Source organism: Balaenoptera ricei, chromosome X, assembly GCF_028023285.1.
Source record: "Balaenoptera ricei isolate mBalRic1 chromosome X, mBalRic1.hap2, whole genome shotgun sequence".
Lineage (NCBI taxonomy): Eukaryota > Metazoa > Chordata > Mammalia > Artiodactyla > Balaenopteridae > Balaenoptera > Balaenoptera ricei.
The window spans coordinates 68,628,330-68,654,097 of NC_082660.1; the positions used below are offsets into that span (position 1 = coordinate 68,628,330).

The 25,768-nt window shown below is 35.2% G+C and overlaps 1 protein-coding gene across 7 annotated transcripts in view; it reads right to left on the reverse strand.

Moving 5' to 3' along the window:
• Positions 1-25,768, reverse strand: part of ATRX (ATRX chromatin remodeler) — a 242,595-nt gene that overhangs the window by 110,153 nt on the left and 106,674 nt on the right. For all 7 annotated transcript variants that reach the window (XM_059909868.1, XM_059909864.1, XM_059909863.1 and 4 more), the window contains 5 exons: positions 23,810-23,940; positions 23,178-23,354; positions 17,538-17,631; positions 10,991-11,093; positions 9,426-9,644 (listed from right to left, as the gene is read on the reverse strand). In XM_059909868.1, the coding sequence (XP_059765851.1) occupies positions 9,426-9,644; positions 10,991-11,093; positions 17,538-17,631; positions 23,178-23,354; positions 23,810-23,940 (724 nt within the window). The remainder of the gene's footprint in view (positions 1-9,425; positions 9,645-10,990; positions 11,094-17,537; positions 17,632-23,177; positions 23,355-23,809; positions 23,941-25,768) is intronic.

A 25,768-nucleotide genomic window follows, 5' to 3' on the forward strand; every position in this document is an offset into this window, starting at 1 on the left:
AAGTCTAGTTAAGTACTGAAGGAGTGCCCCAGTACAGAGCCAATCTACAAAGACTGGAAAAGATCAGGCATTCAAGGAAATCTCTTTCAAAACATTAACAGAACATTAGTGAAAGGAAAAGAGCATTCAGTAATGATGCAAAACAATAAACAAACTTTGCAAAAATAAACGGGGAGAGTCTCATATCAATCAGACTATGACAACTAAAGAAAAAAAAATACAGCAAATCCTTGGGAAGGGAGAGAACTTAATTTCCAGAGTTACTGCATTATAATAGCCAAATGTCCAATTTGCAACTTAAAAAAACCCCACGAGACTTCCCTGGTGGCGCAGTGGTTGGGAATCTGCCTGCCAATGCAGGGGACACGGGTTCGAGCCCTGGTCCGGGAGGATTCCCACATGCTGCGGAGCAACTAAGCCTGTGCGCCATGGCTGCTGAGCCTGCGCTCTAGAGCCCACGAGCCACAACTACTGAGCCCACGTGCCACAACTACTGAGGCCCACGCGCCTGGAGCCCGTGCTCCGCAACAAAGAGAGGCCACCACAGTGAGAGGCCTGCACACCGCAGCGAGGAGTGGCCCCTGCTCACCGCAACTAGAGAAAGCCCGCGCGCAGCAACGAAGACCCAACTCAGCCATTAAAAAAAAAAACCCCACAAACCAAACAATGAAACAGGAAAACATGGCCCATTCAAAAAAACAAAATAAGACAACGTTTAACCATCCCTGATAAGTCCCCAACAACGGACTTATTAGACAAAGACATTAAAGTAACTGTCTTAAAATATGTTCAAAAACCCAAAGGAAACTGTGGACAATCTAAAGGAAATCAGGAAAACAATGTAGGCACAAAATGGGACTATCAACAAAGAAGCAGAAATTATAAAAAGGTGTCAAACAGAAAATCTGGGACTGAAAAAGGCAATAAGTGAAATTAAAAATTCAAAAAGGATTCAGATATAAGCAGGCAGAAAATTACCAAACATGAAGATGCCAACTGAAATTATCAAGGCTAAGGAGCAGAAAGAAAAAAGAATTGAGAAAAGTGAGAGACCAAGGGACTTGTAGGACATCATCAAGCAGATCAATATATACATTATCAGAGTCCAAGAAGAAGAAGAAAAATAGGGGCAGAAAGGTTATTTGAGGAAATAATGGCCAAAACTCCCCAAATCTGAGTAAAGGCCAGGATCTACAAATCCAAGAAGCACAACAAACTTGAAGTGAGATAAACTAAAAGAGACCCAGACTAAGCACATTATAATCAGAACTTCAAAGTACAAAGAAAGAGAGAATCTTGAAAGTAGCAAGAGAGACTTGTCACATACAGGGATCATAAATAACATTATCAGCTTATTTCTCATCAGAAACTTGAAGGCCAAAAGGCAGTGCAATAATATATTTTAAAGTATTGAAAGAAAACAACTGTCAGCTGAGAATCTTATATCAAACAAAAGTATCCTTCAAAATAGAGGGAGAAATCAAGACATTCCTAAACTGAGAGAGTTCATTAAAAATAGACCTACCCTACAAGAAATGCTAAAGGGAAGCCTTCAGGTTGAAATGAAAAAAATGCTATATAGTAACTCAAAGATGTATAAAGAACTAAAGATGTATGGAAAAGATACACAGTCAAATATAAAACCCAGTATTATTGTAATTTTGGTTTGTAACCCCAGGTTTACTTTCTATAGGATTTAAAAGACAAAACCATAAAAAGTAATTATAAATATGTTATTGGGGCATAAAATGTATAAAAACAAAATCTGTGACATGAATTATATACAGGGGGGAATGGGGCTGTAAAAGACTATGATTTATGTGCATGACTGAGGTCAAGTTCATTCAATTTAAACTACATCATTATGACTTTAGGATGTTATATGTAATCCCATGTTAACCACAAAGAAAATATCTACATATGATACACAAAAGAAAATGAGATGGGAATCAAAATGTGTCACTGCAAAAAATGAAATAAACAAACAAACAAAAAGGGAAGCAATGGCGGAAATGATGAGCAAAAAAGCAGTAAGACATATAAAATATAGCATAATGGAAGAAGTAAATCCTTACTCATCAGTACTTACTTAAAATATAATGGATTAAACCCCCAATCAAAAGGCACAGAATGCTAAAATTGATTAAAAATGATCCAAATATTGGTTGTCTACAAAAGACTCACTTTAGATCAAAAGACACAAATAGGTTGAAAGTGAAAGAATGGTAAAAGATATTCCATGTAAACAGCAACTAAGAAGGCTGGGATGGCTATATAAACATCAGACAAATAGACTTTAAGTCAAACACAATTACAAAAGGCAAAAAATATATATATTAACAGATGAGTAAATTAATCAAAAAGATATAACAATCATAAACATAACTGCACCCAAAACAGAGTCCCACATTATATGAAGCAAACACTGACAGAATTGCAAGGAGAAATAGGCTGTTCTACAATAATAGTTTGGAGACATCACACTCTACTTTCAATAATGCATAGAACAAGCCAACTAAAGATCAACAGGGAAACACAGAACTTGAACAACCCTGTAAACCAATTAGCCCTAACACACAGAACACTCAGCTCAACAACAGCAGAGTACGAATTTTCTCACGTACACATGGAACTTCTCAAGGACAGACCACATGTTAGGGCACAAAACAAGCCTTAATAAATTTTAGAAGATTAAAATCATAAAAATCAACTATACTTCAATAAAAAAAAATAAAATGAAAGGTTTTACTGACCTCTTAAAAAATAAGTAAATAAATAAAATCATAAAAAAACTATCTTCTCCAATCACAGTGGAATTAAACTAGAAATCAATAACAAAAGGACAATGGGAAAAATGCAAATATGCATAAATTAAACAAGATACTCTTAAATAACCAATAGGTCAAATAAGAAACCACAAGGGACATTAGAAAATACCTTCAGACAAATTAAAATGAAAACACAAAATACTAAAACCTGTGGGATTCAGCAAAAGAAGTGCTAAGTGGAGAATGTATAGTGGTAAACACACACATTAAAAAGGAAATAAGATCACAAATTGAGAACTTAACTTTACACCTTAAAGAAGTAGAAAAAGAGGAGCAAACTAAACCCAAGCTAGCAGGTGGAAGGAAATAATATGGATTAGAGCAGACAGAAATAAAACAGACACTAGAAAAAGAGAAAATCAACAAAATCAAAAGTTGGTTCTTTGAAAAGAATAAAATTCACAAATCTTTAGTTAGAATGAGTAAAACAAAAAGAGGATTCAAATTATTAAAATCTGAAATAAAGGTGATGACATTACTAGCAATTTTACAGAAATAAAAATAATTATGAAAGAATACTATGAACAACTGTACAACAAAATGGATAACATAGATGAAATGGAAAAATTCCTAGAAACACAAACCACCAGATCAGACTCATGAAGAAAACAAAATCTGAACAGACTGTTAAACTAGTTAAGAACACTGAATCAGTAATCAAACTTCCAATAAAGAAAAAAGCCTAGGGCCCGATGGGCTTCCCTGGTGAATTTTACCAAACATTTAAAAAATAATTAATGACAATTTTTCTCAAACTCTTCTAGAAAACTGAAGATGAGGGAATATTTTCTAATTCATTCAATGAGACCAGCATTACCTTGATTCAAAATTCAGACAAATAAACTATATGAAAACTACAGATTCTCTATTAATATAGATTCAAAACTCCTCAACAAAGTACTAGCAAACCAAATTCAACAGCATTATTAACAGGATTATACAAAATGGCAAAGAAAGAAACTGTCATGACAAAGGATTTGGCAATGATGTCTTAAATAAAACATCAAAAGCACAGGCAATGAAAGAAAAAAATTGATAAATTGGACTTCATCAAAATTTCAAACTTTTATGCAAAGGATACTTATCAATAGAATTAAAGATAATCCACAAAATGGGGGAATATATTTGCAAATTACATATATGATAAGAGATTGATATCCAGAATATATAAAGAACCCCTACAACAATAACAAAAAAAGCACAATTTTAAAATGTGCAAAGGATTTGAATAGACATTTCTCCAAAAATATACAAATGGGCAATATGCACATGAAAAGATGATCAACATCATTAGTCATTAAGGAAATGCAAATCAAAACCATAATGAAATACCACTTCACAACCATTAGGTTGGCTATTACAAAAGGGGGGGAGGGGCAGAGAAGAAAGAAGAGAAAAGAAAGAAAAAGAAAAGAAATATTGTAAAGATGTAGAGAAATTGGAACCTGTATGCATTGCTGGTGGAAATATAAAATGGTGCAGCTGTTGTGGAAAACACTGTGGTGATTCCTCAAAAAATACATCAAGAATTACCATATGTTCCACCATTCCACTTCTGTATATATACCCAGAAGACTGGAAAGCAGGAACTTGAAGAGATATTTGTACATCCATGTTCAAAGCACCATTATTCACAATAGCCAAAAAGTGGAAGAAACCTAAGTATCCATCAACAGATAAATGAATAAACAAAATGTTGTATATGCATAGAATATACTGTTCATCCTTAAAAAGAAATTAAATTCTGACAGTTGATATAACATGAATGAATCTTGAAAACATTCTGCCATGTGAACTAAGACAGACAGAAAAGGACAAATACTGAATGATTCCACTCATATGAGGTACCTAGAATAGGCAAATTCATAGAGACAGAAAGTAGAAGAGAGGTTACAAGAGACTAGGGAGAAGGGGGAATGGGAATTTATTGTTAAATGGGTACACAGTTTCTGTTTAGGATAATGAAAAAGGATGGTGATGATGGTTACACAACATGTATTTCACTGAACTGTGTACTTAAAAATGGTAAAAATAGTAAAAATATTTTTAAAAGAACCCAAAGAAGTGCAAACAAAATAAGTCATGCCAATATGTAACAGGATACTCCAATATAGTGAAAATGTTGGAACAACTAACTGTACCTCAAAAGAAGATTTGGGGAGGGGAGGATTGACAGTGGTACATCCATTCAACAGATAAGTTGTTTCACAGTTAAGAGCAGACACAACCTAGGGAGGACAGAACACTCTCAAAACATTTAAGTAAAAGGAAAAAAGCCAAGCTGAAGAAAACCACAAAAATACATACAGTAGATGTGTGCATTCCATGGTATGTCAAAAGCAAATGTACACTTAAGATTGGTACATTTCACTCAAAATAAATTTTACATAAAAAGAAAAATTTTAAATAAATATGAATTCTAGCTAATGACATGCAAGCTAAAGCATTTAGGTTAAGTTAAATGATGTCTGCAATTAACATTGAAATGCATAAAAAAATATAATGATGGATAGAGAGATTAGTAGATAAATAGGAATGTAACAAACCAAGTATAGTAAAATGTTAACAGAAAAATCTAGGACCTGAGTTTATGGGAAATCACTGTGAAATTCTGTAAACCTTGCAGTACGTTGGAACTTTTCATAGTAAAATGCTTGAAAAGAAAGATGGTGTGACTATACTATCATCACATAGAGTAGATTTCAGATGGTGAAAAATCACCAGAGGTAAAAGGGGACATTACTCATTGATAATGGGTCAATTCACAAGAAAGGCATAACAATCCTACATGTACATGTACCTAACAACAAATTATAAGCAAAAAACTGAGACAAATGCAATGAGAAAATGACAAATCGACAATTATAGTTGAAGACCTCAACACTGCTCTCTCAATATGAGACAAAATATCATTAAGGATAAACAGGACCTGGGACTTCCCTGGTGGTCCAGTGGATAAGACTCCACACTCCCAATGCAGGGGGCCCAGGTTCGATCCCTGATCGGGGAAGTAGATCCCACATGCATGCCACAACTAAGAGTTCGCCTGCTGCAACTAAGACTCTGCATACCAAAACTAAGAAGTCCACATTCTGCAAATTAAGAGTCCACATGCTGCAACTAAGACTCCACATGCCGCAACTAAAAAAAAAAAAAAAAAAAGATCCCACATGCCACAAGTGAGACCTGGCGCAGCCTAAATAAACATTTTTTTTTAAGTGTTAACTTAAAAAAAAAAAGATATACAGGACCTGAATGTAATAAACCACCATAACCTAATTGAAATTTATAGAATATTTCACCCCACAACGGCAGAATATATACATGGAACATTCAAAAAGATACATCATTTTCTGGGCCATAAGGAAAACAGAAAAGATCTGAACAGAGTAAAAGGAAAACACAAAATATCAAAATTCATACACTGCAGCATTTAAAACACTATGCAGAGTGGGGAACTTTATACCTTTAAATGTATATATTAAAAAAGGAGCAAGATCCAAAATTCACCTTAAGTAGCTAGCAAAAAAGCAAATTAAACCCAAAGAAAGAGTGATAACATAAAAATAGAACGGAAACCAATGAATTAGAAAAAGGTGAAACAACAGAGGAAATTAAATCCAAAGCTGGTGTTTTTGAAAAGATAGTAAAATTGCTAAACCTCTGAAGAGACTAATCAAGAAAAAAAAAAAAGACATATTATCAATAACACAAATGAAAGATGAGATATCATGACAGCACCTACAAAAAACAAAAAACTTAATAAGGGAATACTGTGAACAAATTTACATCAACAAATTAGACTACAGGGCTTCCCTGGTGGTGCAGTGGTTAAGAATCTGCCTGCCAATGCAGGGGACACGGGTTCGAGCCCTGGTCTGGGAAGATCCCACATGCCGCGGAGCAACTAAGCCCATGAGCCACAACTACTGAGCCTGTGCGTCTGGAGCCTGTGCTCCGCAACGGGAGAGGCCACGATAGTGAGAGGCCCGAGCACCGCGATGAAGAGTGGCTCCCACTCGCCGCAACTAGAGAAAGCCCTCGCACAGAAACAAAGACCCAACACAGCCAAAAATAAATAAATAAATTTATTAAAAATAAATAAATAAATTAGACTACATAAATGAAATGGACAAATTCCTTAAACACAAAATTTACCAAAACAGACCTAAGGAGAAACAGATAAGTCTAAATAGCCCTACATTTATTAAAGTAACTGAATCTGTTTAAAATTTTCTAAAAACTCAGAAAACATCAGACCAATAGCTTCACTGGAGAATTCTATCCAACATTTAAGAATGAAATAATATCTATCTTACAAACATTCTTTTAAGAAGACAGAGGAGATAGAGCACTTCCTTACTCATTTTACATGAGAACAGTATTACTGTGATAGCAAAACCAGAAAGATATTACAAGAAAAGAAATTTACAAACCAACATGTCTCCTTAACAGTGAGGTAAAACTCCTGTTGAAACAATATAGCAAAAGAAACACAACAATATATAAAAAGAGTAATATGCCATGACCAAGCAAGGCTTATTCTAGCAACGCAAGACTAATTTTCTAGATCACCAGATACATTAAAAAGCATGTGACAGCTTCCCTGGTGGCACAGTGGTTATGAATCTGCCTGCCAATGCAGGGGACACGGGTTAAGCCCTGGTCTGGGAAGATCCCACATGCTGCGGAGCAACTAAGCCCATGGACCACAATTACTGAGCCTGCACTCTAGAGCCCGTGAGCCACAACTACTAAGCCCGCGTGCCCTAGACCCCATGCTCCGCAACAAGAGAAGCCACCGCAAGGAGAAGCCCGTGCACCGCAACAAAGAGTAGCCCCCGCTTGCCGCAACTAGAGAAAGCCTGCGTGCAGCAATGAAGACCCAACGTAGCCAAAAAGAAAGAAAGAAACTTATAAAAAGAAAAGCATTTGAAAAAATTAACTATCCTTTTATAATTTAAAAACAGAAATGAACAATAAATTTGAAAGAAATTAATAAAATGGTTTCTGTGTATAGACAACATGACTGAATATGTAGAAAATCCTCAGGAATCTACAAAAAAAGCTACTAGAACTCGTAAGAGAATTTGGCAAGGTCACAGAACACAAGGTCTTTAAATCACTTGAAATTTCATTTACCATGACATCAGAAAATATAAAGTACTTAGGGATAAATTTAGCAAAATATGTGCTAGGTTTGTACAATGAAAAGCATAAAACATTGCTAAGAGAAATAAAAGGAGCACTAAATAAATGGAGAAATATACTATATTTATGTAACAGTAAACAAAATACTGTTAAGATGTCACTAATCTAAATATCCAACACAATCCCAATAAAAGTTCCAGGAAGATTCTTGTTAAAAATTGACAAGAGGATACTAAACAATATGCAAATAATTGAGTAGAGCCAAAACAACTCTAAAAAAGTAGAACAGGGTTTTCCCTGGTGGAGCAGTGGTTAAGAATCCACCTGCCAAGGCAGGGGACACAGATTCGCGCCCTGGTCCGGGGAGATCCCACATGCTGCGGAGCAACTAAGCCCATGTGCCACAACTACCGAGCCTGTGCTCTAGAGCCCGCGAGCCACGACTACTGAGCCCATGTGCCACAACTACTGAAGCCCACGCGCCTAGAGCCCCTGCTCCGCAACGAGAGAAGCCACCACAATAAGCCCGCGCACTGCAACGAAGAGTAGCCCCCGCTCACCGCAACTAGAGAAAGCCTGCGCGCAGCAATGAAGACCCAACGCAGCCATAAATAAATTAATTAATTAAATTTTTAATAAATAAATAAAAAAGTAGAACAAAGTTGTAGAAGTTACAGTATCTGATTTCAAGACTTACTATAAGGTTACAGTAATCAAGACAGTGTGGTATTAGCTTAAGGATAAACATAAGTATCCAAATGCAACGCAATATGTAGTGAGACTTTCTTAGGATCCTAATTCACACCAACTATTTTCAAAACCACTATTATGTTTGTGAGGAAAATGAAAGAATTTTGAATTTTAACTGGATATTTGATGATATTATGGAATTATTGTTAAAGTTTAAGTGTAATAATGGCACTGTGGTAATGTTTAAAAAGTCCTTATCTTTCAACAATATATTCTGAACTACATATAAACAAAATGATATGATTTCCGAGACTTCTCCAAAATAATCTGAAGGCAAAAGAATAGATTAAACAAAACTGGCCACGTGTTAGTAATTGTTGGAGCTGGGTAATGGATACATGAAGGTTTATAACACTATTCCTTCTGCCTGTACCTGTGCTTAAAATTTTTTACAAGAAAAAGTTTATTCAAAAAATTGAAATGCTTTATGGATTTAAGCAATAACCTCTTAACATTTTTCTACTCCAAATAAAACACAATCACTCTGGTGATCAAGAATCTCAACTCTTTCCTGTACCTAATTCATATAACCTAATGAAGATTTATAAGTTGCATAAAATATTGCTAATAGGAAAAAGTAACTATAACTAAAAATCTGTGGTTGATTACAACATCCTATTCTTGAAATACTGAAGTATATCTATGAATCTATGAAGGTCATATATTTTAAAAAATCATAAATAAAAATTGGTTTACCTCTCTCAATTTCTCTCGCTCACGCTCACGCTCAGCAATACGCTTTCGTCTCTCTTCCTCTTCCTTAAGAGCATTTTGTGTTTCTGTTCTTAGTTTATCATCTTTAAGAATCTTTCGAATTTTCTTTCTGCCTTTTCCAGGAGACTTGGAATCATCATTTTCATCTTCTTCTTCTTCTTCTTCTTCATCTTCTTCTTTATCATCTTCTTCAGAATTACTCTATGGAATTTAAATGATCAAAGGTTAATACTATAAAGTTTTCTAATTTGTCCACTTGATATTCCAATTAACATACCAAGAAAAGGTGGAAGAAAACGTACTGAAAAGCTTCAGAATTATACTTTGTAATATAGAAGAGTATTAAAAAACAACCCTAAAAAGGAGGCAAAGGACTGAACAGACATTTCTCCAAAGGAGACATAGAAATGTCCAATAAGCACATAAAAAGATATTCAACATCACTTGTTATTAGGGAAATTTAAATCAAAACCACAAATGAGATACTAACTCACACCCATTAGGATGGCTATTAAAAAAAAAACAGAAAATAAAAAGTGTTGGTGAGGATGTAGAAAAACTGGAAGGTTGGTGCATTGGGAAAACAGTGTGACAGTTCCTCAAAAAGTTAAACACAGAATTACCATATGATCCAGCAATTCCACTTCTCAGATTATAACTAAAAGAATTAAAAGCAGGGACTCGCCCGCGTTCACAGCAGCATTATTCAAAATAGCCAAAGGTAGAAACAACCCAAACATCCATCAACAGATGCATGGATAAACACAAAGTGATATATACATACAATGGAATACTATCCAGCCTTAAAAAGAAAGGAAATTCTGACACATGCTACAACATGGATAAACCGTGAAAACATTATGTCAATGAAAGAAGCCAGACACAAAAGGACAAATACTGTGTGATTCCATTTGTATGAGATACCTAAAACAGGCAAATTCATAGACACAGAAATTAGAATTAGATGTTACGAGGGGCTGCAGATAGGTGGGAATCAGAGTTACCATTTAAGGGGTACAGAGTTCCCAATTATAAATGTAATTAAGGCCACTGAATTGCACGTTAGAAATGGTTAAAAGGTTCATTAAAAAAATGAACTCCCCCCAAAAGAGAATAGGATTGACAAAACATTACAGAGAACTTGTACTCTAAATAATTCTGCTTATATATTGTACAAGAAACTTAAATTGACTGACTTCACTGGTAAAAGAAATTTAATCACATATGAGTCATTATGTTTTATGTCTTCAGACAGAATACTTCACATCAATTCTATAGCCCTAAGAATGTAAATAATGAATTAGAACAGCTTAAAACTTCCATTAGATTCAGTTAAGGAAAAGAAAAAAATTGATAATATATCAAAGTTAATACTTCTGCATATTTATACATTCAGTAAGTCAATTCTTCCACAAAATTTAAAATGTAAATAAATGAGTAGAATTTAACTAATGAATGGAATGCAGAAGATGTAATAACATATTTACTATGGTCTACTGTACCAGTTATAATTCCAAGCGCACACAGTAAATCTCATTATTTACTACCTTGTTTTCACTGGAAGAATCTTCTTGAACCTTAATGCGTCGCCTTTTCTTTTTCTGTTTATAACTTCGCTGATTTTCTTCCAACTCTGCTTTCTTTGCAGACCTAAAGAATATTTAAAATGCAAAATAAAATACTTCACGATGAATTTCCTTAAGTAAATTATGAACTATTTTAGAACTGCTTTACCTGTGTGTACATTCCTAAAAAAGATAAAGGAAAAAACAAAGAGTCAAAAAAACCTTCACTAGGTTCAAAAAGGAGAACCCTTAATTTGAAATCCAGTGATCAAAAAAATAAAGATTAAAAAAAAATCAAACAGAAATCCAATCGACATTTTAAGTTATTCAAGGGGGAGGTTTAGCATATGAGTAATAAGATGGAAGGAGGGCCTTTAGAAATATAAATGGCCAATATACACATGAAAAATATTCACCATCTCTTTAAATTAAAAAAAAACAGATTACAAAACTTAGATATGATTTTCTTCATATCAGCTCACACAAATTAAAACAAAAACAGTAACAACAATTTGTGGTGAGAAATGTATTTTTGCGCTTAGGAATTGGTATACAAAGTTACATTAATCAAGACAGTATGTTCCTGGCATAAAGGATAGACATGCAGATCAATGGAAGAGAAATGAGAGTCCAGAAATAAAACTTTATGTTTATGGCCAATTGATTTTCCACAAGGAGGTCAAGACAATGCAATACGGAAAACAGTCTTTTCACAAATGGTGCTCACACAACTGGGTATCTACATTCGAAAGGATGAATCTGGACCCCTATCTTACACCATATAGAAAAATTAACTCAAAATGGATTGTAGTTCCCCTAAGATATACGTTCTAGTTAATAGACTGCTCATTGTTTTATTGTTGAAAGAGTGAGGAAATGGCTATTTACATATTCTGCTGGGGGAAGAAAAAATTCACTTCTATAAGACAGTGTGAAAATATATATGAAAAGTCCTAAAATTGCAAAACTTTAACCCAACAATGTCACTTTTAGAAATGTACTCTAGGATTTAGGTATGAGGGAAGAGACAAGATGGCAGAGTAGAAGGACTTGAGCTCACCTCCTCTCACAGAAACATCAAAATCACAGCTAACTGCTGAACAACCAACCATCAACAAGAAAAACTGGAAACTACCAAAAAAGATGTTCTACATCCAAAGACAAAGAAGCCACAATTGAGACAGGAGGAGGGGTGCTTTTGCCATACAATCAAATCCTGTACTGGCTGGGAGGGGGACCGGCAAACAGGAAAATAAATATATCACAGAGGTTCTCCCACAGGAGTGAGACTTCTGAGCTCCACATCAAGCTCACCAGCCTGAGGATCTGACATCAGTAGGAGAAGACCCCAGAGCATCTGGCTTTGAAGGCCGGCGGGGCATGAGTGCAGGAGCTCCACAGGACTGGGGGAAACAGAGACTTCACTCTTGGAGGGCGCACACAAGGTTTCATGTGCACTGGGCCACAGGGCAAAGCAGTGACTCCATAGGAGACTGGATCAGATGAACCTGTGGGTCTTGGAGGGTCGCCTGGGGAGGTGGGGGTCAGCTATGGCTCACTGTGGGAGGCAAGGACACTGGTGGCGGAGGCCCCAAGGAATATTCATCAGCGAGAGCTCTCCCAGAGGTCTCCGTTTTGGCAACAAGACCTGGCCCCACCCAACAGCCTGCAGGCTCCAGTGCTAGGATGCCTCAGGCCAAACAAACAACAGAGTGGGAACACAGCCCCACCCATCAGCAGATAGGCTGCCTAAAGTCCCCCTGAGCCCACAGCTGACTCTAAACACACCCCTTGACATGGCCCTGCCCATCAGAGGGACAAGACCCAGCTCCACCCACCAGTGGGCAGGCACCAGTCCCTTCCAACAGGAAGCCTGCACAAGTCCCTGGATCAACCTCACCCACCAAAGGGCAGACACCAGAAGCAAGACAAACTACAATCCTGCAGTCTGGGGAACAGAGAACACAAACACAGATCGACAAAATGAGATGGCAGAGAAACATGTTCCAGACGAAGGAACAAGATAAAACCCCAGAAGAACAACTAAGTGAAGTGGAGATAGGCAATCTGCCTGAAAAAGAATTCAGAGTTAATGATAGTAAGGATGATCCAAGATCTCAGAAAAAGAATGGAAGCACAGATTGAGAAGACACAAGAAATAAGTTTAACAAAAAGCTAGATTTAAAGAACGAGCAAACAGAGATGAACAACACAATAACTGAAATGAAAAATACACTAGAAGTAATCAATAGCAGAATAAGGACTTCCCTGGTGGCGCAGTGGTTAAGAATCCGCCTGCCAATGCAGGGGACACGCGTTCAAGCCCTGGTCTGGGAAGATCCCACATGCCGCGGAGCAACTAAGCCCATGTGCCACAACTACTGAGCCTGCACTCTAGAGCCTGCAAGCCACAGCTACTGAGCCCACGCGCTGCAACTACTGAAGCCCACACACCTAGAGTCCATGCTCCGCAATGAGAGAAGCCACTGCAATGAGAAGGCCAAGCACCGCAACAAAGAGTAGCCCCCGCTCACCGCAACTAGAGAAAGCCTGTGTGCGGCAACGAAGACCCAACGCAGCCAAAAATAAATAAATAAATAATTTTTTAAAAAATTAGCAGAATGAATAAGGCAGAAGAATGAATAAGTAAGCTGGAAGACAGATTCCTGTAAATCACTGCTACAGAACAAAATGAAGAAAAAAGAGTGAAAAGAAAGGAGGACAGTCTCAGAGACCTCAGGGAAAACATTAAATGCACCAACTTTCAAATTATAGGGGGCCCACAAGGAGAAGAGAGAGAAAGGGCCTGAGAAAATATGTGAAGAGATAAGAGCGGAAAATTCCCCTAACGTGGGAAAGGAAACACTCAAGTCCAGGAAGTGCAGAGAGTCCAACACAGGATAAACCCAAGGAGGAACATGCCGAAACACATATTAATCAAACTGACAAAAATTAAAGACAAAGAGAAAATATTAAAGGCAACAAGGGAAAAGCAACAAAAAACATACAAGGGAATCCCCATAATGTTATCAGCTGATTTTTCAGCAGTAACTCTGCAGGCCAGAAGGGGGTGGCATGATATATTTAAAGTAATGAAAGGGTAAAACCTACAACCAAGAATACTTTACCCAGCAAGGCTCTCATTCAGATTCAACAGAGAAATCAAAAGCTTTACAGACAAGCAAAAGCTAAGAGAATTCAATACAACAAAACCCACCCTTATAACAAATGCTAAAGGAAATTCTCTAGGCAGAAAAGGCCACAACTAGAAACAAGAAAATTATGAATGGAAAAGCTCACTGGTAAAGGCAAACATACAGTGAAGGTAGGAAGTCAACCACACACAAATATGATGTCAAAATCAGCAATCATGAGAAGAGTACAAATGCAGGATATTGGAAATGCTCTGGAAATTAAGAGACCAGCAACTTAAAACAATCTTGTATATATATGGACTGCTATATCAAAACCTCATGGCAACTGCAAACCAAAAATCTACAATAGATACACACACAAAAAAGAAAAAGCAATCCAAACACAACACTAAAGAGTGTCATCAAATCACAAGAGACACTGATAAAAGAAATCAAAAATGACAAAAACAGATGGAAAGATATACCATGTTCTTGGATTGGAAGAATCAATATTGTCAAAATGACTGTACTACCCAAGGCAATCTACAGATTCAAGTCAATCCCTATCAAATTACCAATGTCATTTTTCACAGAACTAGAACAAAAAAATTTTTTTAACTTGTATGGAGACACAAAAGACCCTGAATAGGCAAAGCAATCCTGAGAAAGAAAAACAAAGCTGGAGGAATCAGGCTCCTTGACTTCAGACTATACTACAAAGCTAGAGTAATCAAAACAGTATGGTACTGGCACACAAACAGAAATATTAATCATTTGAAAGACAATCTCTTCAATAAGTGGTGCTGGGAAAACCGGACAGTTACATGTAAAAGAATGAAATTACAACATTCTATAACACCATACACAAAAATAAACTCAAAATGGATTAAAGACCTAAATGTAAGATCAGATACTATAAAACTCTTAAGAGAAAAACATAGGCAGAACACTCTTCGACATAACTTGTAGCAATATCTTTTCAGATCCATCTCCTAGAATAATGAAAATAAAACCAAAATAAACAAATGGGATCTAATTAAACCTAAAAGCTTTTGCATAGTGAAGGAAACCACAAACAAAAGGAGAAGATAACCCACAGAATGAGAGAAAATATTTGCAAACAATGCGACCGACAAGGAATTAAACTCCAAAATATACAAATAGCTCATGCAGCGCAATAACAACAACAAAAAATCCCAATCAAAAATATGGGCAGAAGATCTAAATAGACATTTTTCCAAAGAAGACATACAGATGGCCAAAAAGCATATGAAAAGATGCTCATCATCGCTAATTATTAGAGAAATGCAAATCAAAACTACAATGAGGTACCACCTCACACCATTCAGAATGGCCATCATTAAAAAGTCCACAAATAATAAATGCTGGAGAGGGTGTGCAGAAAAGGGAACCCTCTTACACTGTTGGTGGGAATGTAAATTGGTGCAGCCACTATGGAAAACAGTATGGAGTGTCCTCAAAAAACTAAAATTAGAGTTACCATATGATCCAGCAATTCCACTCCTGGGCATATATCCAGACAAAACTATAATTCGAAAAGATACATGCACCCCTATGTTCCTAGCAGCACTATTTACCATAGCCAAGACATGGAAACAACCTAAAATGTCCATCTACAGATGAATGGATAAAGATGTGGTGTGTGTGTGTACATACACACACACACATATACATACATACATATACACACACAATGGAATATTACTCAGTCATCAAAAAAGTGAAATAATGCCATTTGCAGCAACTTGGATGGACCTAGATTTTACCATACTAAGCGAAGTAAGTCAGAAAGAGAAAGACAAATACCATATGATATCCCTTATATGTGGAATCTAGAATAGGACACAAATGAACATATCTATGAAACAGAAACAGACTCACAGACGTAGAGAACAGATTTGTGGCTGCCAAGGGGGAGTGAGGGGGTGAAGGAGGGAAGGACTGGGAGTTTGCAATTAGTAGATGCAAACTATTATATATAGGATGGATAAACAACAAGGTCCTACTTGAACTATATTCAAGTTCCACAGGGAACTATATTCAATATCCTGTGATAAACCATAATGGAAAATAATATGAAAAAGAATATAAATATGTATAACTGAATCAGTTTGCTATATAGCAGAAATTAACACAACATTGTAAATCAACTATACTTCAATAAAATATTTTTTAAAAAGGAATAAAGTACTGAAACAAGCTACAGCCCTGGATAAACATTGAAAACATTATGCTAACTGAAAAAATCCATTCATAAAAAAGACACATATTTACGAATCTATTCATATGAAATGTTCAGAATAAGTAAATCCATACACAAATAGATTAGTTTTTGCCAGGGGATGAGAAGCAGGAAGAACGGAAAATGACAGCTAAGGGGTACAGGATTTCTTTCTGGGATGATGAAAATGTTCTGAAATTAGATAGTGGTAGTAGATGCACAACTTTGTGAATATTCTAAAACTCCCTGTATTCTACTCTTTAAAATAGTGAATTTTGTGTTATGTGAATTCCATCTCAGTGCCTTTAAAATTCTCATTGTATCCTATTGTTATTTTATATTTCCCTGAAGTACAGTATGTTACTATACTCCAGGCACAACCTGGTATTAATCTAAAACAACCTCAAATGTTTTAAAATTTACAAGTGCAAACAGCTATGTAGATATACATATACACACTCACACAAACACAAATTGATAAGCTGATAGAAGTATCATATTATTCTGGAGGAAATAAACAATTTCTTAGAATGGTTATTATTATCTAAAATACTATGCTAAGAAGGAAGCAAAATTTTAAATAACTTGTAATCTAGATCAGTAGCTATGTGTATTGAGAGAACAAACACATCTTAATTACTATAATACTAGTAGTGCTACAAAGAGCAATAATTAGCATTCACGGAGCACTTACTAATTACCAAACAGGCACTATTATAAGTCCTTTACATGCACCATCTCATTTAATGCCCACAATAATCAATAAGGTAAATAATAATGTAATCCCCCATTTTACAGATGAGGAAACTGAAGCACAGAGTATTCATACAAACAGGAAGTAGTAAAGCCAGGAGTTAGAGTGAGGTAGTTTGTCTACAGAGCCTCTTACCTACTACAACTTCTCACCAAAACAACGAAAAATTACAGTTAAGAGTGTTTTTGCACACTGAAAGTCCACCTAATTTAGAACCTACAATTCAAGTATATATAGTATGTTTATACATACTATTTTTAAATTAATAATTTTAATAATTAGTTTCAAATCAAAATGTTAAATATTTTACTTTATTAGTACAGCAAACTTTCTACAAATAATTTGAAGCATGGTTATTCAGATTAATTCCTAAAATTTTAGAAAATACTATATATTTACCGTGTTCTCGGCCGTTGTTCATCTTCAGATTCACTAACTTCTTCACTAACTCCTGATTCCTGAAAATCAGAATCTTCAGAATCTTCACTGCTCACTTGAATAAAAATATATATTAAAAGTTATTAAATACTTCCCAACAGAAATGCAATTTGTCAATAACTTCACATTAAAACTTAGAGTATTATGAGAATAATATCTGTAGTACATATTATAACATATAGATTAGACCAGTTAATGACACAAATGGTATTTATAAAAAATCCAAGTGAAATCCAACTATGGTTATAAAATTATGATTCTACATTAAAATATAAGTATTAAAATGAGAAATTGCCTGTCAATAAAAGAATTCTGGCTATTTAAAACAAGCAAAGTAGGCTGGCCAAGGTGGAATAAGGGCGATTACAGACCCTCTGCCATTTATGACAACTAAAAACTATAGACAGAATACATAAAATAACAACCTAAGAACTGTGAAAAGGAAATAAGAGCAGGCAGACTAGGGACTGAAATCAAAACCTGAATAATGATCCCCATAAAATTGTGGAGGGATGTGAATGTCACGTGTTTTATTTTTTCCTCCTTTCTTTCCTGGTTTTGACAGGAAGGCCGGCTGAATTCCAAAACTATGCAGAGGGTGCTGACAGCAAAACTCTGGGAGGACTGCATTTCTAGCCACAGCACTGGGAAAAGGAGCAGAGCCCTGCATATCACAAGAATATAAGGTGAATTCCCAATTTTATTTTTTCTCTCCAAAATTTTATTTTTCTATACCAAAACTGCCACTAAGACACAGGCATCTGAAACCCCAGGAGAATACCCATATCTTTCTGACCAGAGGAAGCCAGGCAGGGAAAATATAAGATGAGCCTGCCCACAAGGACGCAGGGGCAAAGAATATACAAATCAATTTTCACTGCAAAGTAAAGGAGCTGTTACAGTGGAGGATTACTGGACTGAATGTCAATATTATGACATAGTATGAGTGTGTTCCATGTTTGGTAATTGCAATCATTGTTGCTTTTGTTGTGGTCATCCATGTACAATGCTTGGTGTCAGTCTATTTATCTCTTGTAAAAATAAAATACAGTGTGTGTGTGTGTGAAAAAAAAAAAGAAAATTAAAATAAGAATCATTTGAAAAAAAAAAAAGATGAGCCTGGACTATCTTGTGGTGCCAGAAAGTAAAGCAGTGCTCAAAAAATGATGGGGATATATTCAAAGGACACAGGATCCAACTTGAAAAGCTCCCAATAAGCAAAGCTGGAACAATCTGAGCAACAAAATGAACAACTGGATTATAACTCATAGAATAAAATAAATATCTATCTATAAGTCCATATTAACATAAGCAATGCAATAAATAAATAAACAGGGGGAAACAACTCTTCCTAGAAGTAATGAAAGAAACTGAAAATCACCACTTAAACATACATCACAGTAAAAACTGCTCAGGCAGTTGGATGCTAAAATTAGTGGGCATAAGTATGATGAGAAACAGGATATTTGCATTGTCTCAAAGTATCTCCCCACAAGATATTAAATATGAACAGAAAAATAGTTTTTTTTTTTACAGTGGAAAAATCCAGCAGACACCAACTTAAGCAACTTAAATCAGGTTAGCATTACCAGTAATAAGACATATTGTCATCATACACCCTTGGTACGATACACTGAGAAAGATTCAATAACACTTTTTTGGTACTGTTGTCAAAATGCCTAATAACCTAAATCTAACCATGAGAAAACACTAGACAAATACATATAGATGGACAGTCTAGAAAATAACTGATAATAGACTTCAAAAGCGTCAAGGTCATAAAAGAAAAGACAAAGGAACTGTCACAGATTGGAGTAGATTAAGGAGACAACTGAATGCAATGTGGGATCCTAGAATGGATTCTAAAGTGGTAAAAGAACATCAGTGGGAAAAATAATGATAACCAAATAAAATCTACAGTTTACATCAGAGGTCAGAGGTCTGACGGTAAGTATTTTCAACTTTGTAGGCTATATGGTCTCTGTTGCAACCACTCATCTCTACTCAACTCTGCCACTGTAAACACATGAAAGCAGTAACTGAGTAAGTATAACAGTGCCCCAATAAACCTTTACTTATAAAAAAAGGCAGAAGGTCAGATTTAGCCTACAGGTATAGTCTGTCAAACCCTGGTTGAACTAATAGTATTGCATCTATGTTAATTTCCTGGTTTTGATTGTTGTGCTGTAATAAGTATAAGGTATTAAATTAGGGAAGCTGGGTGAAGGGTATACAGGAACTCCACACTATTTTTGTGACATTTCTATAAATCTAAAATTATTTCAAAATAAAATATTTTTAGAATATCATGAGCTGACCTCAGAATCAAAGGTCTATTCTATCTAAAAAAAACATAGGCAAGCATAAATAATATAAAGACTTGCTTTGGGAGAAGAGGGGAATGAGGAATTATTGTTTAGTGAGTTTCAGCTTGGGATGATGAAAGAATTCTGGAGGCAGATAGTGGTGATGGTTGCACAACAATGTGAATATATTAATGCCACTGAATTACTTCAAAAACTTAAAAATGGTTAAAATTTTATGTTATGTATATTTTACCCCAATAAAAAAAAACAATAGTAAAAAAGAACTGCTAAGCAACTGGGAATTTGGGAGAACACAGGTGTCCACATGCACGCACAAACTTATCCTGTAATAAATACAATTTTAAGTCTAGTACTCATTTTTCATCAAACATTTTATTTTGAAAATTTTCAAACCTACCAAAAGCTTTAAAGAATTTTTGAATGTATCCCTTCTCCTAAATTCACTTACTGTTAAGTTTAGCACATTTGCTTTATCTCTCTCTAAACATACACACTCCCTTTTTTGCACTGAACCATTTGAAATTAAGTGCTGATATCATGACAGTTAACCCTTAAGCATAAGGACACTGTCCTACATAACTAAATACCATTATAATGCATGAGAAAAATAACATCAATTTTAATATCATCTACTATAAAGGCAATAACTACATTTTTGAAATTATCACCAAAATAACTTTTATAACTTTTTTCAAATTTAGGTGAAAATTAAAATCCACATGCTACACTTGATTTAATATTATAATTCAGCTATTAGCTTTTGATTTCTCCCCCTTGCCCAACATTAAGTTTCCAGACAATACAGGGACACCAGAGTTTGCAAAACTTGGAAAATCATGCAACTCCAAATGTAGTATCAATCACTATGATCATAACCTACATTAGAAAAATTAATATGATGGGGTTTTAGTTTACTCCCTTCTATACAAACGAACCAAAAAAAAAAAAACAGTTGGGTAATAAGTTACCCACAGAAGAGGACAATGGAAACACAGGTCACAGAAAACTTGGGTTTCAATAAAGCATTTCAAATGTATTTGGCCCACTAAAGGACTCTATATTCCTGAGCTAAGCCTCAGAGGCAAAATCAGTATTTCTCCTTTTGTTGAAGATGCACAGGAAATCATGTTGTTACGTAATATGCTAAATCACTCAGTTCCTTTATAGAATCTGAAAGACCGGCTTGTGGTCAGGCTGCAAAGAAATTTATGAGAAAAGCATTCACAAAATGAGGTACTATTATTTATTTGTTTACATGAAAATATCCATGAAATATTAAGTATATGTGTGGGTGGGGGGGGTACCTTCCTCCTCTTCTTTAATGGATAGCTGCTGCTCTTTAGCCCTTTAAATGTTCAGGATTCCAAGATTCGTTCCTTAGCCCTCTATTTGCACAACATTACAGCTCCACTGGGTAATCTCACTATTACACATATACCAGAACAACCACACTTGACACCAACTATGGCAATATCCTTCAAATGGATTCAAAGCCTTCAGTCTCACAGAATAACAGGCAACTAATCTGAACGTATTACAACCTTGGTTGAAAGCTTTCAATGGAAAAAATGAGTGGTTGTGCTGAAGTTGTGATTCTTGAGTGCTGGTAACGAATGTCCTGTGTCTTGAGGTGCCATACATGTCCATCAAGCTATCCACTTATGAAATGCACACTTTTCTGTATATATACCTTAAATAAAACGTTTTTTAAAAAGTGGTGGCCCTCCTCTGTGACTACACTAAAAACAAATTGTACACTGTAAACTGGTAAACTGTATGGTTTGTGAATTATGTCTCAATATAGCTATGATATAAAAATAATTTTTAAAATTAAAAAAATTTTTAAACCTTTCATGGCTCTCCATCCTATAGAGCCTACTACACTTCTCAGACACTTCCAAAAATGCTTTCTTATTCCTACTGGCAAAGAAGAGTTAATCTGCCCGACAGGAATTGGGTAGTAAAGTCTTCAGTATCTGCCCCAAAGAAGAAAAAACTTTCTTTAATCTTCTTGTTAGCTGAAATTCTCAGGAAAACTTCACATTTAATTGCTCAATATATGTGATTACTTAATATAAGAATGCTCTCCGCCAACTCTCAAGTAAAATGAACACACCAAAGAGATGTACCATGTTTACTCTATAGCCTGATATACCCATGAGTCCACTGCCAAGTACTTCAGTTTGAGAAACACAGGCTTACAAAGGTCTCTAGTATCTGGTCTCTGTCTTATTGGCCCAGCCTAATTTCCTGCTGTTCTTTTCCCTACTCCCTCCTATACTCCAGCTATACCACATTAATTGCATCCCCTCCACCATGTGCTAAACAATTTGCAGAGGCTTTTAAAATTTTTTCCCTGCTTGTATTATAAATCTTCACAACACATCTACCTGCTCCCCATTTAGAACTTGATCTGCTGGGTGAAACTCTTCATCTTTGTGAAGTCTTCTCTGGTGATAACCCCTAGCCCCCAGGAAGCTAAAGAAATCCTCTCAGTGCCACACTTTACAATACCTCTGCTATACAAGACAACCCTCATGGTACTATAATTTCTTATAATATTAATGTTAATAATTCTTACTAAACCAATGACTGCCAAACCTGGCTACATATAAAAATCATATCAGAGATGCTCTTAAAACATATGGATACATAGGTCCCACCACCACCAATTATGCTGTAATTGGCTTGGGGTGGAGCCCTGCCATAGGTATATTTTTAAATCCAAGTTATCTGCATGTGTAGTCAGGTTGAAAACCATCACATAAGACAATGATTTCCTTATTCATTTTGTATCCTCGATGTTTACCATGACGCTGGAAACATGTAAGTAACTCAATGCAGAAGGACTCAGACTTTTAATGTAATAAAAATTTAATCTGGCTAAAGTTTTACATATAAGCTTGCATAAATCTATCCAAATTAATTGTATGTTCTATCTTTCCTCATTATTTCTTCCTGCACTTACAGGGAGTCTTATATTTTCTACATAACTTTAATGCATATTTTATTTATTGTCATATTTCTTTGTCTTTTTAATCTAAATGTATATGACTACTAAAGGTCAAAAATAGTCTTTGTGTCATCTCTCAAGTTTCTGGGTTATCTTCTCACTCTAAATTCTTTATTTCACTCTCAGAATAGTTGTTGTCAGTGTGCTGATACTCACCTAATATAGGTGGACAATTGTTGGCGCCAATATACTTAAATTTCACAACTATATTTAGTTTATAAAACCAGTATGTTCCTTGTTATCAGAATTAAAATGTCTTACCCTTCCTTCTATTTCTGCCTTTGGCTTCTTTGTGCTCTTTAGGCTTCGTCTTTTTTTCTTCTCCAGATTCTCCATCACTCACAGTCAGCTTGTGCCTCAAAAGCCTATGTCTGTATCTCGGCTTCTTAGATTCTTCAGAATCTGAATCTGATTCAGAATTGACTTGATTTTTTGCTTCTAAATGGAGAAAACAAATCAGTAAAACCTTCAGCCTTTTTTCCTTTAAAATGTTGTAAAACTACATATTTTGTTTGTTGACAATTATCATGATTTATGGAACTGATCAGAGCTGTGTACTTATCTGGGTTGCATTGGTGATAACAGGCTATCTCATACATCAAACTTGATCTATTACTATTATTAAATATTGATTAAATATCACCAGTATACATTTATAGATTTTTTTAAAAGGTAAAAAATATTTTCCTTTAAAAATCATCTGTTTATTGGCAGTAACTGACAAAACTTGCACAATTATTACCAGATATTCAAACGGAGTAAAGGTAGTAAAGTTTTCAACATTTTAATAAACTTCAAATGCATGTGTTAAGAGATTTCATGGTCAGACAGTCTTCAAAGCCTGAATTGGTCAAATAATTATGACATCCTATACTTCTCTTTGGGGAGCTCACCCTCATCTCCAGGGTTTTCTTCATTGTGTTTTCCAGTTTTTTTCCCTTCTTCTGATTCATCATCTGAAGATCCATCCTCATCGGAGGAAAGATTGGCTTTAATTTCTTCTAAAAGCATCTTCTTGGCAATTCTTGAGTAAAAAGACAATAAAAACTGTATATTTGGTGGTGAAGTGTAACAAATTAAAAACAAAAAGAATTATGTGTATCAAAATAGAAATAAATGTGTCAATAGATTTTTTATTATAAAGAAAAGTCTATCAAAACCATATTTTAACCTAAACTACCAACCAAAATTTTTGAAAATGCTCTTAGCACTGATTTTCTCCCAGTTCTATACAATTCTGCAATATAGTGAAAAATCTCAGGGACATTTCTACTAACTATTTTGACCAATTCCAACTTCATGCTGGATGACTTTCCAATCCTACACTTGCTCTGCTGCCACCACCCAACAACTACAATATCAAGACAGGCCCACAAAAGTAAATCAATTCATTCAGACAAATGGCATTCCAACACTAAACTCCACATGAGAGGATTTATTCAACAGCAAAACATATTCTTAGAAAGTCACTGTGTAATAAACCACTTTATTGTGAAACAGTACCTCAAACTAGTGGATAATACTTTGGCCCTTAAATTTCAATTTACTTCATAAATTCTTCTAACCAAATGAAAGAATACAACACATAAGTACTGAAGCAATCAAAAATCCCTAATAATATTCAAACTAGGGCAGAGAAGGAGCAAGAGTGCTATTAACCACATACATAGTTAAAAGAACAAAAATTACCATAAATGAGTTTCCACTTTCCAAAGAAGTAGATAGTGCATTAGCCTCAAACATATCAAAATTTTTCAAGATGCTCCTCAAAGACCAATTTGCTAATGAAAAAATCAACTGCTAAAAGCATGAGAAAATAATTCTTTAATACCATCTTATGTTAAAATAAAATATATTCTTAAAAAATCTCCATGTTTGCACTAAAGGAAGACATCTGAAAGTGTAAGATAAAAGCAGTTTTTGTGCAAGATGAGGTGTTTTGCACCTTTTGATATAAATTCATAAATCACAGTAACAAAGGAATACCTTACAGAAAGGCTCAAAAGTTGACATGATTCTTGGTTTTCCATGAACTAACTTCTATGTGGATAAACATCTACTCTGCAATCAAGAATGACTCTAGCTCAGTCAAAAACTTGCAGCTGGAATTATGGAACTTTTGTTATTTTTGGATTTGAAACTCCTCTTTTTACTTCTTAACATGCACTCACATTTAAATCAAGAATACATTCAATGGTAGGATATGTTAATGCATGTTAATGCCTTCTTAACTTTGATACATTGTTCATTGCTATTTATACTCAAAGATATATAGCAAAGGCACCTAAACAGACTGAAGCAAACAAAATAGCTAATCACTTCCATAAATGCTTATTATATGCCCTTTGGTACTTCCCCCCTAACCAGATAGATAAGGAGTATTTAGACAACGTAGAGGGTTACCAATTACAAGAGGAAACCACAGATGAGTTAGCTTTTCTGAGGGTTTCCAACCTGACTTGCTAAAATTAGATCACTCCAATTTAAATCCTACTGGAGTTGGGGACTTCCCTGGTGTTCCAGTGGTTGGGACTTCGCCTTCCAATGCAGGGAGTGCGGGTTCGATCCCTGGTCGGGGAGCTAAGATCCCACATGCCTCATGGCCAAAAAAAACAAAACATAAAACAGAAGCAATAATGTAACAAATTCAATAAAAGACTTTAATAATGGTCCACATCAAAAAAATTTAAAAATTAAAAAAAAACCCAAATGGAGTTGAGCAATAAAGTCTTCGTTGCTCTTAAACTTCTACATCAGTGGTTTGCTGACTTCGGTTGCACACGGTAAACATTTTAAAAATGGGGACTAATATAGGGTTGCCAACTTTTCATTTTGTCAAGAAAAAAAATTTA